General features: G+C 31.9%; 1 protein-coding gene across 4 annotated transcripts in view; it reads left to right on the top strand.

Annotated features, from left to right (window-relative positions):
* Positions 1–520: 520 nt before the first annotated feature.
* The window catches only part of LOC127725301 (uncharacterized), a 62,927-nt gene continuing 44,787 nt past the window's right edge, over positions 521–18,660 (top strand). The window contains exons 1-2 of one of the 4 annotated variants that reach the window (XM_052232238.1): positions 521–588; positions 17,858–18,027. In XM_052232238.1, the coding sequence (XP_052088198.1) occupies positions 17,896–18,027 (132 nt within the window). In that variant the 5' untranslated portion in view covers positions 521–588; positions 17,858–17,895. Of the gene's footprint in view, positions 589–9,721; positions 10,458–17,857; positions 18,028–18,660 lie in introns of those variants that run through there. The other 3 variants (XM_052232249.1, XM_052232243.1, XM_052232230.1) reach the window with 3 other exon arrangements.

Genomic DNA, 18,660 nt, shown 5'->3' with positions numbered 1-18,660 from the left:
GAGCATAGAGCATGGCATGAAGGAATTATTTCTTAAATTTATCATAAAATAACTAATAAAAAAAAAAAAAAAATTCATTGAGTGACGGAACAACACATTAATTCACGAATGCGCGTAGCGCATGCCCTAACTATAAGTGTTGTTTGGTAGAGAGTTGAATATTTTTCGATATTTTAATTCTTAGTTTAGTTCTTTTAATTCTATTGTTACATTGAATATTGACTTTTTAATGATAATAAAGTAGAAAATGAAAGGCATTATATCTTTTTCTACACCTTCTCAATTGTGTTTATGCAACATCATCGACATTGTATTGACCACGCCCATATTTGAGTGACGTCAGAGTAGTTAAATTATCGGATTTATTTTACATGTGAAATTATTGGTTTTTATTTCACTAGGAAATCACGGTAATTCATTGCAACCAATGTAATAATAACTATTAATGTTGAAGAAAAATCTGCAAAATGAAATCTGATCTTCATTTTTGAAAAGCATTTTAATCATCGGACCGTTTCACTTAATGTTGAGATACATTTTAAAGAACAATATTTATATAGTAAATTTGGAGGAAAATCTTTTCAAAATGTAAGTGGCAATAAAAATACTGTAAAACATAAAAATTTGCTGGAAATATTTAATATATTAATACGTTGTCTAAACAAAATTACTTTCAAGATTTAGAAGTTAGTGAAATTATTTGCATGCTGTAAACACCAACCATAGACTTTATTTACAAACAAACAAACAAACAAACACAAACAAATAATATAGAACAAGGAACAACACAAGGTCCTGATAGTCGCACTTTTTGAAGAAACGAAATGTGGTTGAATTTAACCAGTTGTACGTGCACACAATACTCCCTCTTTTCTAGCTTAACAATATATCGTTCAAGTCAAACACACAGTCTAGATAAAACAGCATGAACGTTAACTTGCGTGTATCTGAAAGTAACTTATAGACTTTAACATATTATTCAATATCCATTGATTAATGTTTAGATTAGATTAATAATGCTTAACACTTTTTATACGTCCGACGAGCTTTTCTGAATTGAGCTTCATCAAGAACAACCAAAGCCAAACATTTGAAAGCCAATAAAGTATAAGTATCGACATACGTGATGAGCTATATGACCAAAAGGTGCCTCACATAATAGCAAAATCCATCTAAGATCAATTTTGCTTGAACGATTTGGAACTTTAGTTTCTCAATAATTTCAAATATATCTAAACGGATAATTTAAGAAAGTTATGTTATAAATCCTGTCATTACATAATCACTGAATACTGAGCTGGTTATACTCTCGGGGACCCATTGTCCACCAGCAGCGGTACCTACCGAGTGCTACACAACATTTATATTTTTTTCGTTCGAAGAGGTTTTTTTTAATTAACTTTTATCAGGAACACTAAAAGCAAAAAATTTGAAAGCCAATGATGTAAAATACCGAAATACTCAAGTAACTATGTGACTAAAAAGGATCTAAAATGATAGCAAAATACATTAAAGGTTAACTTTTGCCTGAGAGAGTTAAAAGATTATCTGCTTACTAATTTCTAAATCTATAAACGGACAATTAATAAAAGAAACGTTACAAATCTTGTCATTACCGAAGCACTGACTACTGAGCTGATGATACTAGTCGATGGGCAGCAATATCTATACAGTTCAATAACGATTGAAAATAACTTTTTGTACATGTTGAATATATGAGCTAATATAACATTTTGTAAGGAGGATAATAGACGCAATTATATGATAATTCGTTATGAAAGGACTTTAACGATGCTTATATAATTTTGTGCTAAAATCCAATTGCTCAGTTGTACTGTGTATAAACAATTATAGAATGTTTAATGCATGTAAGTACGTTCAACCTTTCTAGATATATTGATACATTGCCTTATTTTTTGCTCCAAAATTCATAAAGTGATATTTTTATTCACAAAGATTTTCTAAAAAGACTGTACATCCACATTAGCAAGCACTGATAAAACTCATTGCTTATGAAAAAAAATTATGTACTTATTAGGACAATGAAAGGAGAAATCAAAATGCTATATTGGCAAGATTTGATATATATGTATCTTTGTTTTTGATATACTGTTTGTACTTCGTGTATTGATTATGTATTCTTGTCATATTTTCCTATGCATGCTTTGGGGTTGTTTTTAGACTTTATGAATAGCTTGTTTTATCAATACACATTAAATATAATGCATGTCAATTAAACTGAGAGGGCTAATATCGGCCGGTAGTAGGATGTTCTTTGTTTGTAGTATCAAAACAATCTCCATACCAATGTTATGAAATTGCAAAAGTGAATTTTACAAAGTATGATGTATATTTTATACATCTAATAATATAATGCTAGTGCTGGATATCTTGATATTTATGTACCAAATAATAGAAAAAAAGGTTTTATCACTTATTCAATAGGTTAAACATTTATTTATGAAAACAAGATTTTAATTTATGTATTTATTGCGTGTACTATTTTCTCGAATAGTTTTTGATTATTTATGAAGTATTAGATTTTATGATTTGTAGTAAATATATTTTTTCATTAATACAATGATAAACATTTAATCTAGAAAATATTCATTCATTTGAAAGTAGAAGGTTATTTGTCAGGTTTTATTATCAGTCCCAGTCTAGTAGCAGATATGTGTTATTGCGTGGATTTTTTGACAAATTAACTTTTGTCATTAGATATCGTTATATCTTGGCACATTTAATAAAGGTTCTTTCTATTCGAGTTGTTTGGGAAGATTCATGTCAATGTGAAAAGAATGAATGAACATTAAGTAAGGAACACAGATAATGTTCCAATCATACCTACACGACATGATCAAAATTCTTAAAATGTTTCAGTAAATTCTTTTTTGGGTTATAAGGTGAGAAGCGAATACAAATATGAACTACAGTATATGGATATGATGTTTTGCCATCGTAAATAATTATTATCTCTGAAATATGAGGCGCAAACGGTTATTGTATTAATCAACTTCTGTGTTATTACTCATGGAGTTCCCAGATTGGACAATAAATTTTGTTGATGTTATTTAAAGTGTTTTATCAATTCGTTACGTGTTTGTCTATAAGAAGGCTTACTAAAGTATATAAACCTTTTTTGCTGATAACTCAATCATGGTAATAATTAAAAACAATCATGTTGTGTTCAGGTCTACAAAATATGTCATGATATGATGAGCTTTTTCAGAGAAGCTTGTTGCTAATGTTCAGTACAGACAAATAGTTATCTATTGCACTTTACGTTATACATTATCAACGATCTTATCTGATAAAGCTCATCATATATTTAAAGGTTGCAATAGGTATATCATAATGGTAGAAGTGTCGAGTTGAGTCTTTACCACTGTGGCACTTAAAACTGCCGTCCAGTTTTCATTCTTTTCGGTATTTTTCATAAAACATCACAAGCATATGAATTACGCATCGATGTAGAATACGACTTCCCGCACGTTTGTCTATCAGATAACCAAAAAGCATGGCGATAAAAAAAAAACATGCACCAATAACCTTCAGGAGTTCATCGTTGTTTTCAGCTTTTCAACGTTTGTAAAGGTTTTGGATTTCTAACATTTTGCCAAGGGCATCACTCCTTACATAGTAGATCATAATGAATATCGTTTATATCTAAAACAAAACACTGTTCCTACTAAACCTTTTTATAACTCTCAACACTGACTCATGCTAATGACACCTACAGTTAAAAGGTGAGATGAAGGGGTAGTATCAAAGAAAAAAAAAACTTCAGTTCAACCTAGCTCTTTATAGAATATGTATCTATTATCGCAGATGTTTGCCTTATATATTTGTGATGGTAACATATATTTATTTAGTAAATTAATGAAACTTCACTTGACATCCAACTATTCTGACTGGCCATTTAGACTTAAATTACAAACCAAAACTTCAAACATCTAAAAGTATACATTGTAAGTACAAAAGGTTGTATGATTAACTCATAAAAATTAAACTATATATAAGACAGGTATAAGAAAATCTTATTTCGAATATAACGTTGCAGAATCAATAGAACTGGGCAAATATTTTTATTCAATCGGATTTGTGACATTTTTTTTTTTAAATTTGGACATCAATTTAACTGTATATTTAGCGTTTCAAAAAATCTCATAAAAACATTATTTAAAAAAGGAAGCATTTTCAGTTTAATATCGGATGAAAACATATTTGATTAAAATAGTTTATTTAAGCTATTAAATGCCCTTAAAATGGTTACGTTCATCAAAATAACATGCTTATCAAAAAATAAAAAATATTTTAAAACATTTCCAAGTGAATAATTTTAACATTTTACACAACATTGGACTTTTGCTCTTTTTAATATGATCTGAATCTCACTAGAGACTTCTCCTTGGTATAAGTTCTTTCGATGCAGGAATCACAAGATCGATTATTCGTTTGGTGCTCCGCATGGAGCGCAAAGATTCGTTTGATTGGGCTTTTCATCTGGATTTACGAAATAAATCATTTAACTACTCTTTAATTTTTCCCTTGAAATCTAGTTTGTTTCTAATAAATTTGACAAGATAAAATTACTGATCTAGACTTCCTTTTCATACATGACTTACACGTATAGGAAAAAGATATGAGTAATAACATGTTCCCGCATGGCCTTCAAACCTGAACAAACACAAATCTGGAAGACTGCAACCAACGACCCCACTTGGTTGTTACAGGCACATTTGGCGGGGTTTAACATGTTTGCAAGCGCTCAACCCTCCCTTTATCAAGGACAATGGTGTAACAACTTATCAGAAACACAAGCTTTAAAATCATTTACAGAGGGCTTAACACATCAGATGGGTACTTATAACACATAAAAATAACAAAAAAGCACAGAAGCAACAAGCTAATTTAAAGCCAGATTATAGCTAATAAATAAACCCTGTTCTCCATGACTAAAAATCTCCATCGGTACACATCAAATTGGTTGCACACAACTTTGAAACTTGAGTTCACAAATTTAAACCTTGTGCACAGATCGTTGCAATGTGCGCATAACACAACGTTGAATATTTCCCCCTCAACTGTCATTGCCAAAGATATACCACAGATATCCAAAAAGGCACGTTAAAGGTAGTATTTGACAGTTCTTATTGATAAAAAAGTGATGGAGATTGCATGGAAATATACATAGCCTAGGAAGAAATGTATATTAATTTTAGCTATGACTTAAACTTTCTGTTTAATAACAATCCGAAATTTTCTATGTGTTGTAAGTGGAACGTACCTCAACAACATCTCACTGGAATGAAAAGAATTAAGACGTGTAAATACTTTTATGGACTTCCGTCGAAGATGTTATCTCTCCTTTCGGCCTATTTCGCATTGTGAGATATTTTCATCCTTTGGCATCCATCGTCTGAAAATTGCACATTTCATCTTCTTATCATACACATTTTCCCTAATTGGTACTCGGACTGATTCCTTAGTTATATCCTGTTACCAATATATTGAAATATATAGGCTAACAATTTTTTTTTGTTATGATTTATCATTTTGTTTTTGTCAATGTATAAATATTTAAATACAAGCAGTTATTTTTTACTTCAAATTTCATCCTTTGAGATTGCTAGTATCTATATATTTCTATGTTAATTTTTTATTTAGTCGAAATCATATGTAATTCACATCCTTCATGTCTTCGTTGACCAGAGGTAATCAGAATCAATATATGTTTTAGATGATCTGAGTTAACCAAATTAATTATATGTGTACCGTGAACAGAAAATCAGTGTAAGGTGAACAGAGGTAACCACGGTCAATATCTGTTTTAGGTGACCAGAGGTAACCAAATTGAATATATGAGTAAGGAATCAGAGGTCACCTAATTTAATATTTGTGTTATGTTAACACAGTAACCTTTCATTATCCGAGTAGGTTGACCATGATAGACCAAAGTTGATATGTGTGTACAGAGACACGAGGTAGCCACAGTAAAAATTTTTGTAAGGTTACCAGAGGTAACCATAGTCAATACCTGTATTAGGTAACCAGAGGTAACCAAAGTCAATATCTGTGTAAGGTGACCAGATGTAACCATAGTCAATATCTGTGTAAGTTGACCAGAGATAACCAAAGTCAATATCTGTTTTTGGTTATAAGAGTAACAAGTCATTAACTGAGTAGGGTGACCATGATGAAACAAAGTTGATACGTGTGTAAAAAGACACGAGGTAGCCATAGCAAAACTATTTGTAAGATGACCAGAAGCAACCATAGTCATTATATGTGTAAAGTGACCAGAAGTAACCAAAGTCAATATGTGTGTAAGGTGACCAGATGTAACCTTAGTCAATATATGTGTTAGATGACCATAAGTAACAAAGTCAATATCTGGGTAAGTTGACCTGTGGTAACCAGTCATTATGTGAGTTAGGTGACCACGATGAAAGTCAATATATGTCTAAAGAGACACGAGGTAGCCAAAGTAAAGATCTTTGTAAGGTGACAAGAGCAAATCAAAATTACAGTACAATATCTATGTAAGGTGACCAGAGGTAACCAAAGTCAGTTTATATGTCGGAGTAACAGATGTGTAAAGGGATACGAGGTAGTAAAAATTAAGATCTGTGTAAGGTAACCAGAGGAAACCAAAATTACAGTGCAATATCTGTGTTAGGTGACCAGAGGTAATCAAAGTCAATATCTATGTAATGTGAAAAGAATAACCTAAGTAGATATCTGTTAATGGTGACCATAAGAAACCAAAGTCAATATATGCATGTGTATGGTGATCACAGGTAACACAAGTTAATATCTGTGTTAGATGACCAGAGGTAACCAAAGTTTATATCTGTGTAAGGTGACCATAGGTTACTAAAGTTATTATCCGTGTAAGGTGACCATAGGAAACCAAAGTTAATATCTGTGTAAGGTGACCATTGGTTACTTAAGTTATTATCTGTGTAAGGTGACAATATGTATCAAAAGTGAATATTTGAATAAGATGACAAGAGGTAACCAAAGTGAACATCTTTGTTAGGTGACCAGAGGTAACCAAAATCAACATTTGAGGAAGTGAGTTGACCATAGGTAACCAAAGTCAATATCTGTGTAAAGAGAAGAAAGGGAACAACAGTCAATACTTGTATAAAGAGAATCAAATCCGTACATTGTCAGTACCTGTGTAACCAAAGTCAACATCTGTTTAAGGTGAACATATCCAATATATGTAAGGTGATAACAAAAGGAAAACTTGGTCAATATATGTGTTAGGTGACCGTTGGTAACCAAAGTCAATATATGTATAGGTGACCAGGGGTAACCTATATCAATTTTGTTTTCTTTATAATTTTGTTTTACTTTTTGACACTGTGATGACATCGTCATATGACATACTTTATCAATAAACCTAAAAAAAACCCTAATATTCATATATTATGTGCCAGCAATAATAAGCTGTTTATCTTGTAAGAACTAATCGTAGCTTACTTTCTCTTTCAACCGGAAATACACTCATCATCATGACCGTGGTTACAAAGCAAATTGTCGAAATCAATTGTTATTGAACCAGTGGTCCACAGCTTCCACAATAAAGTACATTACATTTTGATGTTGATTTAACTGTGTTCTAAAACTATTACAACGTCATTATATGAATAATATTGTTTGAACTACAATGACACATCAATCATTGTCATAAAGGAAAGTTGATTGGATAATAGTGATAGATTGTCACTCCTACATAAAACTAATGTCCTATGAACTGACTTCATATAGATGTCAATATGAGGAAAGCATATTCCAAATGAATATATTAAGAATCTTGGTTGGAAACTTGTATTTGATATTTGAAAAAAAAGTTTACATAGTATAGTACATATATTTATAACTCTAATTGGTTCAGTAATAGACAATTTGGTAACGTTGAACATGAAATTGTAGAAAAAGTGTGAAATGTCGGTCTACTCTCCCTTTTTTTTTTCAGACAATCCACTTTAAGGAATACAAAGATCTGCAAGTTTTGGGATTTTATAAGTACTGAAAATATTTAACAAATTAAAAATCTCAGACAGAATTATTTGTTTTCTCTCAACATTGTCTGTTAAGATAAGAAGGCTTATCATCCCGAATTCCCTGGAAAAAAATGCTGATTACCAAAATTACCCCAAAACATAAAGCACTCTTTCCCGAATCCGTAAAAATTAATCATTCATTCCCGAGTCCAAATAAGTGTAAATACCGAATTCTCGCAAAAAAAAAGGCCCAACCCGACGCCGAAAAAGGTCCTATCAACCCTGTCTGTTTTATAGTTCAGTTTATTTGAATTTAAAGTAATTAAAATCAAACAAAAATATTCTAAAACAAATTCGTCTACAGACACGTGAATTGAAATAGGTTACTAGATCGTCTGGATTTTTCTAGAAAATAGCCAATGAAATGCATAAATATCCAATGTCATGGGTCAAGCACGGACTGTCTTAATTAATAGGGATGGGTGCTTATCCGGTACTTCAAAGAATAGATTAATTTTAAACCCAAATATAGAATGTACCACAGAACTTAAATTCACTTGAATACATTGACATATTATCTTGTCGCTATCGAAGCCCGTCAGACACCTGGCTTAAATCAACGGAAGAGACTTTGATATTGTTTGAAATTTTAATGACTATTAATTTTCACGGGAACGAAGATTTTGCAACTGCGTAGTAGTAATTAGATCATCAATGGAGTCATTTTGAAAATTAGACTCCAAGGTCGAAACTAGCTCTATCTCATATTGAGGAATATGTGCACCGTCTTGAAGCATGTAATCGAGCTTTTGTTTGTGGACAGATGATGCTGGTGGATAAAGTCGCACCGACTTTAAGCAATGTAGAGTCCACAGAGAAATGACGGTTTGAGGGATTGAGGTATGTACTATTTGCATAAAGATATTATATATGCAGAATATTTGCTTTCATTTCAACTTGATTCAAACTCAATTATGTATATGTTATTGTTTATTTTTTGGCTTTGTGGTAAGAAATAAACAAATATTCAATTCATTTCTTCTGTCTACATAAATGATTAAAAAATACAATCTCACGAGAAATAATATCTTAATTGTGTCATTTGGAAATTTATTTGTTTACTTTTACACAACAACCCCTATCTAAATAGGTAAAGGAGGTTTATTTACGAATGAACCATTTGTTTTAACTTTAGATAAAAATCATAAAATCATATTTGAAAAAAAAGGTTTTTATAAATCGATATTGTTTCTATTTGTTAGACTTTTTTTTTTCAACTTCCCCTTCTGTAATTAATTCGTCTTCTTCAAGAAATTTAAAATTGATTAACTTATTTTAAACACGTGGGCCACTGGAGTGTTCTGTTTTTTTGGGGTAATTACAACCCCGTAAATTCCTACGGGTTACCTTAAAGTTTATTGGTCTATAATCGACACTGTGGCTGATTTAAAAAGCAAGACCGTATACAATATATACAAATTTATGCACACAAGTTTACAGCTTGAAAGCTAGGGGAAGACTCCCAAGCAGCAGTTTCCAAAACAATTATAATACATTCAAAGTTAACAATCTTAAAAACGTTACTAAGTGTTCTGATAAAATATGAATTATTATTGTCCAATCTTATGTAATTCATTGTGGGATAATCGGATTATTTTCCTCCGGCAAACTTCGTAAAATAGCGATAATTGCTTCTATTGGAGTTGAGTGTAAAATACATGTATTATCTTTCGCACTTGTAACTGCTATCGGGTTAAGTTGAAAAATAGTAAATCTATAATCTATTTCGGCATTTGAGATATAAAGAAACATTTAAAACAAGAAATATTCAATCTAAACCGAGAGTTCATATAAAGCACATTGCGAATTATAGTAAAAGTTCCTAACGTCACTTTTCTTCCGGTTATATAATTTTCATGCTGGCAAGACAATTGTAACTCGCAAACACATTCTATATATCGATGATTTATTCCCAGGGTCGTCATATTTTAATGTTTTGGAATAGCGCTGAAAGAAAATTGAGATAATGAAATATCCATCTACCGAGTGGTGCAGAAAAACCTCCATTAAATTTGATAAGATATGCAAATTGCTAGATACAATATAACATTGGGAATGGAAACGGGGAAAATTTGGTTCTTTTCAATATTCAAAACATTTATCATTATTTTAGCATTTTCATTGTGTGAGAGATGAATTCAATGATACATTTTGTAAGAAATTAAAATTTCTTTTCTAGGGTGAGGAAAATATCGTATTTCCTTTATTGCACAAATCACTACTGGACTGGGGAGATTGAACTGTTAGATACTGCTGGAAAAGAGTCGTCAACGTTTATGAATCGACATGTCTAATACCTGCACATTTAATTTAGGCTGTGTTTGTGAAACTACGATTAATTTCATCTTTTGTGAAAAAAAAATCACAAGTCGCTGTTGTCCGGTAAGTCAACCTTGTAGTGATTTACAGTAAAATTAATGCACAGAGAGCAGAGGCCGCAAAATACATGTGTGCATCAAATTAATATGATCATAAAACAGAAAACTGTGCACTCAGAATTGTGCATAGCAAATAGTGATGTTATCAGAATCTTTCATTGTTTTAATGCACATTTTCCAATGATCTGACATCGGAAAGCGGCATTGGAGACCACTTGAAATAAATATGTAGATTTTGTATTTTCTTTAAGAGCAATTTTAATGTATATTTATTATGACATCAACAATAAATTTATGCAGAAGGAACACAGATGAAATAATTTGGCTTATGTAATATTTTTGTTCTTTAGTCTTCTGCATGATACTAAGAATACTGAAATTGGAAATATATCATCACTATGTAGGTATACACCTCTTTATCATTTTGACGGATGCGATTTAAACATATTTTTGTGCGTTATACATTACACCACAGACTTTCTTTATTCAAAGAATAAGTTAAAAAGTTCATAATTATTACTAAATCACAATGATGAAGAAGGTTTATAATATGATGTTTTTCGGATTCAAATAAAATAAAATTTGGTTAGCAACGCAAAATTTTGCAAACACATGTAATATTTGCAGTTTTGTGATGTGAAATCCAAGCCTCCGGATTGCTCATGTACATCGTCGCAATACAATTATAGTCCAGCTGGTCATGTTATTACTGGCGACCTTGGCATCGTTACCAAGGAACAACTAAGACAGTTGTTAGCCAAGGGACCAAAATATAGAATTCCCCAGCCCATCAACTGGAAAAAGAACTTCAGGTTACTGATGGATGCAGTTGAGGACTATGCAAGAACATGGGTAAAGCGCGAACCAGACGAACCAGAACTGGACATTTTGTCTGAATGGATCTAAGCTATTCGATCATGCATTCAGAAGCGCATTCAAAAAACTACGATGTACTATGAACACAAGAGTTACTAACCCTTTCAAGAATCCGGATGTTGTGGATGCTTTATTCTCTTTGCATGACAAATATGTCGTTGTTCCAGCAGATAAAGCCTCCAATAATATTGTCTTCATATGTAAAAACCATTATTTGCAATGTCTCACAACAGAGCTTGGAATAAATAGAACTACTGGTAATCCTACATATTCTTTAACATCATTTACCAAGGACGAAATTTTACAAAATCACAAATCTGTCCTTCTTTCTTTTCGTATCAACATCAAAGAAAACGAAGAAAATTTACCATCATTATACTGGATACCAAAACTTCACAAAACTCCATATAAAGAACGTTACATAGCTGGGTCATCAAAATGTTCGACTAAACATCTTTCTAAAGTACTGACTACTATTCTTTCTACAGTTAAAGATGGGCTTCAAAAATATTGTGATGAGATATATTCTACCAGTGGTGTTAAGCAGATGTGGATTCTCAAAAATTCGAAAGATCTACTGCTTAATCTTCGATCACAATCTTTGCAATTTTGCAGCAACATAAAGACTTTTGATTTTTCTAAGCTTTACACTACTATTCCCCATGCTCAGTTGAAAGATCGACTTCACCATCTCATTAAACAGAGCTTTTTCTATAAAAATGGGAATCGTAGATACAAATTTCTTGTTTTGGGTCACAATAATTCATATTTTGTGAAGAACCACACTGAATCTACCAGAAAATATACTGAAGATGATATTATCAAAATGCTGGACTTTTTGATCGACAATATATTTGTTGAGTTTGGAGGATTTATATATTCAACAGACAGTCGGTATTTCAATGAGTACTTATTGTGCACCCCTACTGGCCGATTTGTTTTTGTACTCGTATGAAGCAGAATTCATTCAGAACCTTCTAAAAGACAAAAAGAAAAAGCACCTTGCAAAATTCTTTAATTTTACTTTCCGATATATTGATGATGTCCTATCATTGAATAACCCATATTTCAGCCAATACTTACATCTCATATATCCCAGTGAACTTGAAATTAAGGATACTACTGATACTAGAAGGACTGCTTCATACCTTGATCTTTTCCTCAATATTGACACAGATGGACAACTTCACACGAAAATCTATGATAACGGGACGATGTCAATTTCCCAATTATCAATTTCCCATTTCTCAGCAGTAACATACCCTCTGCCCCTTCGTATGGTGTTTACATATCTCAGTTGATACGTTATGCTCGTGCATGTTCACACTATACGGACTTCATATACAGGAGTGTGCTCCTAACGCAGAAACTGCTCCAACAAAGTTATGAGGAGGACAGATTAAAAATGACACTCCGTAAATTTTACGGACACCATCAAGAATTGGTCGATCCATATGATGTGTCTTTGTCCAAACTAACTAAAGACATTTTTACCACGTGTTAGATTGTGGTTTGACATTACGTCGTCTGATCTTTTAATTACCGAACGTGACTTATTCCCTATTGTGACTGTTTTGCTCAGTGTGAAATCGCATTGCTATAAGACGTGTCACGGTACTTTTCTATCCAAAATTCATGTATTTAGTTTTGATGTTATATTTGTTATTCTCATCGGATTTTGTCAAATGTCTTATCGTTTGTAGTTGTAAATCTTATTTTTTTCAGTTGTATTCGTGTGTTATGATAAAGATAATTAATCACCCAGTTCATTTATTAGATTTTAGTTTGGGTCTACTAAATTTATACGATATATTTGGTTTACAGTTTGATTTAGAAGAAACACCGACAAAGCTAGATAATACTATTAATTATCTAATTACTACCACATTTTATATTAATTAGTATTGTAATTTTCATTGTTATGAATAAATGTAATATGAGTCTTTTAAACCAAATCTTGAATTCTATCCTAATTCTATTTTGGGGAAATTTCAGAAATTGAAATGTGACGTCACCTTTTTTTTGCGTTGATTTCTTTGGCTAACTCGGCTGTGAATTTTTATGTGCTGGTTTATGTTGTTTTATGTATCCGTTTTTATTCTGTAGTTAGTCAACACTTCGGTGTTATCATGTATATCTATTATATAGTCATTTTTTTTTTATAAATTTACTGTTTGCAAAAGTATGAATTATTCTAAATACTAAGGATTTTCTTATCCCAGACATATAACCTTAGCCGTATTTGGCACAACTTTTTGGAACTTTTGGTCCTCAATGCTCTTCAACTTTGTACTTGTTTTGGCTTTCGAACTTTTTTGATCTGAGCGTCACTGGTTAGTCTTGTGTGGACGAAACGCGCGTCTTGCGTATTAAATTTTAAACCTGGTACCTTTTGTAAGCTATTATTCGTATGTTTCTCTGTCCTATATGTTCTCCCATTTATTTGTATTGTAGTCCTGTCATGCAATGTTGTCATTTTGATGTTATATTTAACATTGCCTTAAAAGCGGGAGGTTTGGCTAGCCACAAAACCAGGTTCAACCCACCATTTTTTTCTTAAAATGTCCTGTACCAAGTCAGGAAAATGGCCATTGTTATATTATAGTTCGTTTCTGTGTGTGTTACATTTTAATGTTGTGTTTCTGTTGTGTCGTAGTTCTCCTCTTATATTTAATGTGTTTCCCTCAGTTTTAGTTTGTAACCCGGATTTGTTTTTTTTTTTCTCAATCGATTTATGAATTTCGAACAGCGGTATACTACTGTTGTGAGACATTGCCTTTATTTGTATCAAAATATGCCTTCAACAGCAACAGTTTGATTTTATGGAACTTTAATAATTAGATTGTGAATCAATAGTTACGAATACAATAAAAACTTTTTAACAATCAGTTTCAAGTAGGATTCTGCAAGTTTTAGATATCGACCTTGCAAGTTAAACAAATACAGGTGAAATTTGAGGTATCTTTTTGCGACGAAGAACATCCAAAACAATATATGTTTTTATCTATCTCATCGTTATTTATAAAAGACATCGTGAGATTTAGTAAAGATTGACTTTATGACTCTAGTTGGAAATATATGGCCTCTTTTACAAAAAGTAAAATCACAAAAATACTGAACTCCGTGGAAAATTCAAAAAGGAAAGTCCCTTATCAAACGGCAAAATCAAAAGCTCAAACACATCAAACGATCATTCACGCACATGGCGAAAATATATTAATTTCAATCGACAAAAAATGGCAACTTGTATGACAGTCGCATAAAATGCAATTATATTGATAACAAAGTGTGAGCAAAACAAGCAGACATAGTAAGTAAAATATCAAAAACATTGGGGTACAGCAGTCAATATCGTGTTATAATCCTAATTGTAAATCATCTATCACATCGACAAAAAAGAAAACTTTCATACACAATATTTTCATGCATTCCCATTTTATCTTACTTGTATACATCTTCTTTAAATGACAAATGAATCTCGTAAAATTTACGACTACAGAATATCTTTCACAGTTGAATACTAAATATATTATGCTGGATTTTTCTTTGTTTTGCACCGATCTTTTTCATTTGGGAGAGGGAGGACTTTTGGAAGTAAAATGTTTGATTAAATGTCTTGAAAAATGCATTGTTTGGTTTTGAATCGGATTTTTTATTCGATAGATCTTTTTGTTAATTAATTTTTGCAATGTTTTCAAGTTGTCCCGAGATAAAAAAAAAAAACCAAGCCCATAAATACGTTCAAAAAACGACTGTTTGGTGCCTTATCATGTGGCAAATAAATTAGGTAAAGTTTCATTTAATGATAATATCAGTTAGCTGTAACATACATGAAATAGTAAATGCAAGCAGAAAGCAGCTCGAAAATACCGTTTCCCATTATCTTTATCTTCACACGACATAAATTTTATAAAATGTGTTCTATTTATTACAGCACACAGCTCATAGGGTGTCAATCAATTTAACGGTCATTGGTATCTAAATGAATGTTTCACTGTAAAAGTGTTGAACAGCGCTGATGCTAATACACATCGAATGACATTGTCATAAAACAATGACAATGTAGTATACACAACAAAACGGGCTACTACATAATCACGTCTGTGTAATCCTAATTCAAAATGAAGTTGAAATTGACAAGTAGATTGGCTACCACGGTCATGATGATGTACTTTTTTTTATCGCTTAGAGACATATTTTTAACCGCATCTGTTAGGGTAACATCTGGGCATCTTTCAGCGGAACTATTATCCTTGTGATGTATTCCATGGACGCTTGCCAGTAGCGATCAAAAATACCTTTTTATGTTCCAAAATTTCATTTTCTCTTTGGTATTGATTGATTGACCGTTATTGGTTTTGTGTGTTCAAAATGACAACAGACCTTGTTCCTTTGTAGTAAATATGTTTTTTGCAAGAAGCAAACATTTTGATCACTTCTGGATAACAGGAGTTCGTCCTATTATTTTGGTTTCCGTGTTTCTGCTATATCTTTGGTTTCCTATGTGATCTTCTTTTTCCGCCTTCTTTCTGACTGAGGCTTCGATTTTCTTATATTTTTACTTTACCTATGCATGCCTATGTTTTTGGCATTTGACTTCTGATAATAAATAAAAGGAGGGGGCAATAAGACATAAGACTAGTAAACCTCCGCCCCATGTATTGTGCGCCTGTCCAAAGTCCGGCAAAATTGTAAGTTTACAATTTGATATTTTGTCATTGCGCTGCACAATTGGATTTGATCAGCGGTCAGTATATAAAGAAAATTGGAGGCGCGCTTGACAAATGCTACGTTTGTAACATGAAAGTTAGGACATAGACGATAGTTTTGTACATTATCAAACCAAAGAACCTTCTTATATATTTCTTCCTCAATTCGTGTTGACTTGTGTATTTTGAATGTTGATGCATTTATGTATGTCTGATTGTAGATTTGTTAAATGGGTTATATTAAAGGCGATCTTGTAGCGAGCGCACAAGCCTTTGATGTATTTGGTTTTATCTACAATATATAGTTAAGAAAAGTTTTATTTTCGGAGGAGTGAAATGAGGGAGAAAACAATTAAAAATAATTTAACTGCCCAAACAGGAATGCGAATACCTTATCTTATGAATAAGTAACGACTCAACTTCGTCTCGGCACTTTGGTATTTTTATTTCCTCTGTAGTCCGGTTTGGCACAGGACCTTGAATGTTTCTATAACAGCCCCAAATTACACCTTCAGTCTGGTTGAAAGCTACAATATGTTATATATAATTGTTAGATCAAATTTGCCAAAAGCAATTGAAAAACAACAATTATACTATATGTTACCAATAAAGTATCGCTCAATCTCATTATTCATGTAATGCATGAAGTTGAAAACATTTTAGTCTTGTTGGTAACTAAGCAAGCACCTGCCTTTATTCCAATTTGCATGAGACTCAAATATAAAATGGTCTATTAAGAAAAGGATTACCGATATCTGAGAAGGGAATATCCCTAGATGCATGTTTTGTTTAACAGTGAAAAAAAAACTCCTTTTGCGTGTTCTGTTCAAAATACTTATATTCATATAGTCATGCTGCAATTTCTTATATATCCGAACTAATTATAATGTTCAAAATCATACCAATCTGAAGCCTAATTGTGATATGGGGGAAAAAATAATAGTTTTCATAAATCTGTCTTATATTGTAATAATTTTTTACCAAGAACGGCAAAAAATTTGAAAACGTCAAAAATGAGTATCTAGTAGAATTGGAAACATTTCATGGAAGAGAAACATATCAGGTCTAGTTGATTTATGGAAATATTTAGTAAAACTTTGGCATTAGAGGTATGATAGGAGAAGGTTTACATGGTTTACTAAACTTTGTAACAATGTTTCTTGTCAGATATAATTTTTGAAAGTTATTGTTAATAATTAAATAAGGCCATTTGATAATAAGATAAATCTACCGGTCTGTGCCAGGGGAAATTTTAGATTTTTCATTAATACATGTTCATTAGTATATGCACTATGGTCTATTTTGAATTAGAATATTGAAGCCAAAAAATAGTTCTGTTTCCTACTAACTACCTACATTATATCCTGCATTTTCATGTGTACCCTTATATATTTTGCGGACAATTTTGGTTAAGCACTTTTTTATTCACGATATTCTGGTTAAGCATGCATTTACATAGTTAGTCTTTGGTGAAAACTTTTTACTAGATATTGGTGATACATCTGTCAATATACTTTTTTCAGCTGCAAGAGCAAAATAAGCTTAATACGACATACTTTTTTTTATTATTGTGAAAGTATAATCATTGAAGTACAATGTATTTAGCAAGAATGTCTTATGATGAAAATAATCCTTTAATATCCGACACCCTCAGATTATCAAAATGACGCACCAAAAAAATGTTCGTGGAAAATAAATACAGTTGGGTGCAGACCAAGCATAACATGTACACGCCCTGTAAAAGTTAAAGTGGCGTTTACTCACTTACACTTCGTGTAATAATCGTTTATTATCCGTGAATTTTTTTCTTTATTTTCAGAGACCAAGCTGCAGATAAAATTAGATTAGAAGCAAACAATGACCAAATATTCGAAATATCGAATATTTCTATTGCTCTTGGTGTTTATATTGATTTTATTCACCGTAAAAAAGGAAACAACGAAGAACGGTAATGAAGAACAAGTGAATCATATCAACAAAAATGAAAAGGTACTAACTATATCTGGCTTTGTAATACATCACGTATTGGTCAACCAGGTCAATTCTTTTATAAAATATCAGCAAAGGTAAATTGCAAAGCATTATTCACAAATGAATACGTTGATTCGAGCCATAGGCTCCCACAGTCTCCAAGGAATATACCAAACGTTTATATAAATTTTTTTACTATGAGCGAACTTTAGGGTTTTATGAAGTATATTTCAATCAGCCATATCTAGGAAACAAAGCAAAAAAAAAAAAAAAAAAACACTTGTCTGGACTAATTCATTAATCAATCAATATATATCACAAGCAAAACTAGGAAAATTGTTTGGTACTGATGGTATATCTGAAACAAATGCATTAAGAGATGGTCATGCACCAGGTGTAAACAAAAAACGGACGTATTTTAGTGAATGGGTCAAAGGTTCTTTTGGTTGATGCAAGTTTGCTTGAGGTGGATGCCAAAAATATTGTTACACTTAAAAATTGCCAAATAAATGGTCAACAAAATAAAATTTCAACAATAGTCCCGTCGGAAAACAGACGTCAGTTTTAAGATAGCACCTTATGATTTTTTATGCAATTGAATCATATTCCTCGGTCGAACACTCTGGTTTAGGTAGATACAGAGATGCTTTA

The sequence above is a fragment of the Mytilus californianus genome, unplaced genomic scaffold, assembly GCF_021869535.1.
Source record: "Mytilus californianus isolate M0D057914Y unplaced genomic scaffold, xbMytCali1.0.p SCAF_1, whole genome shotgun sequence".
Taxonomy (NCBI): Eukaryota; Metazoa; Mollusca; class Bivalvia; order Mytilida; family Mytilidae; genus Mytilus; species Mytilus californianus.
Note: the sequence above shows the minus strand (reverse complement) of the source record. Positions and strands in the feature narration are given on the sequence as shown.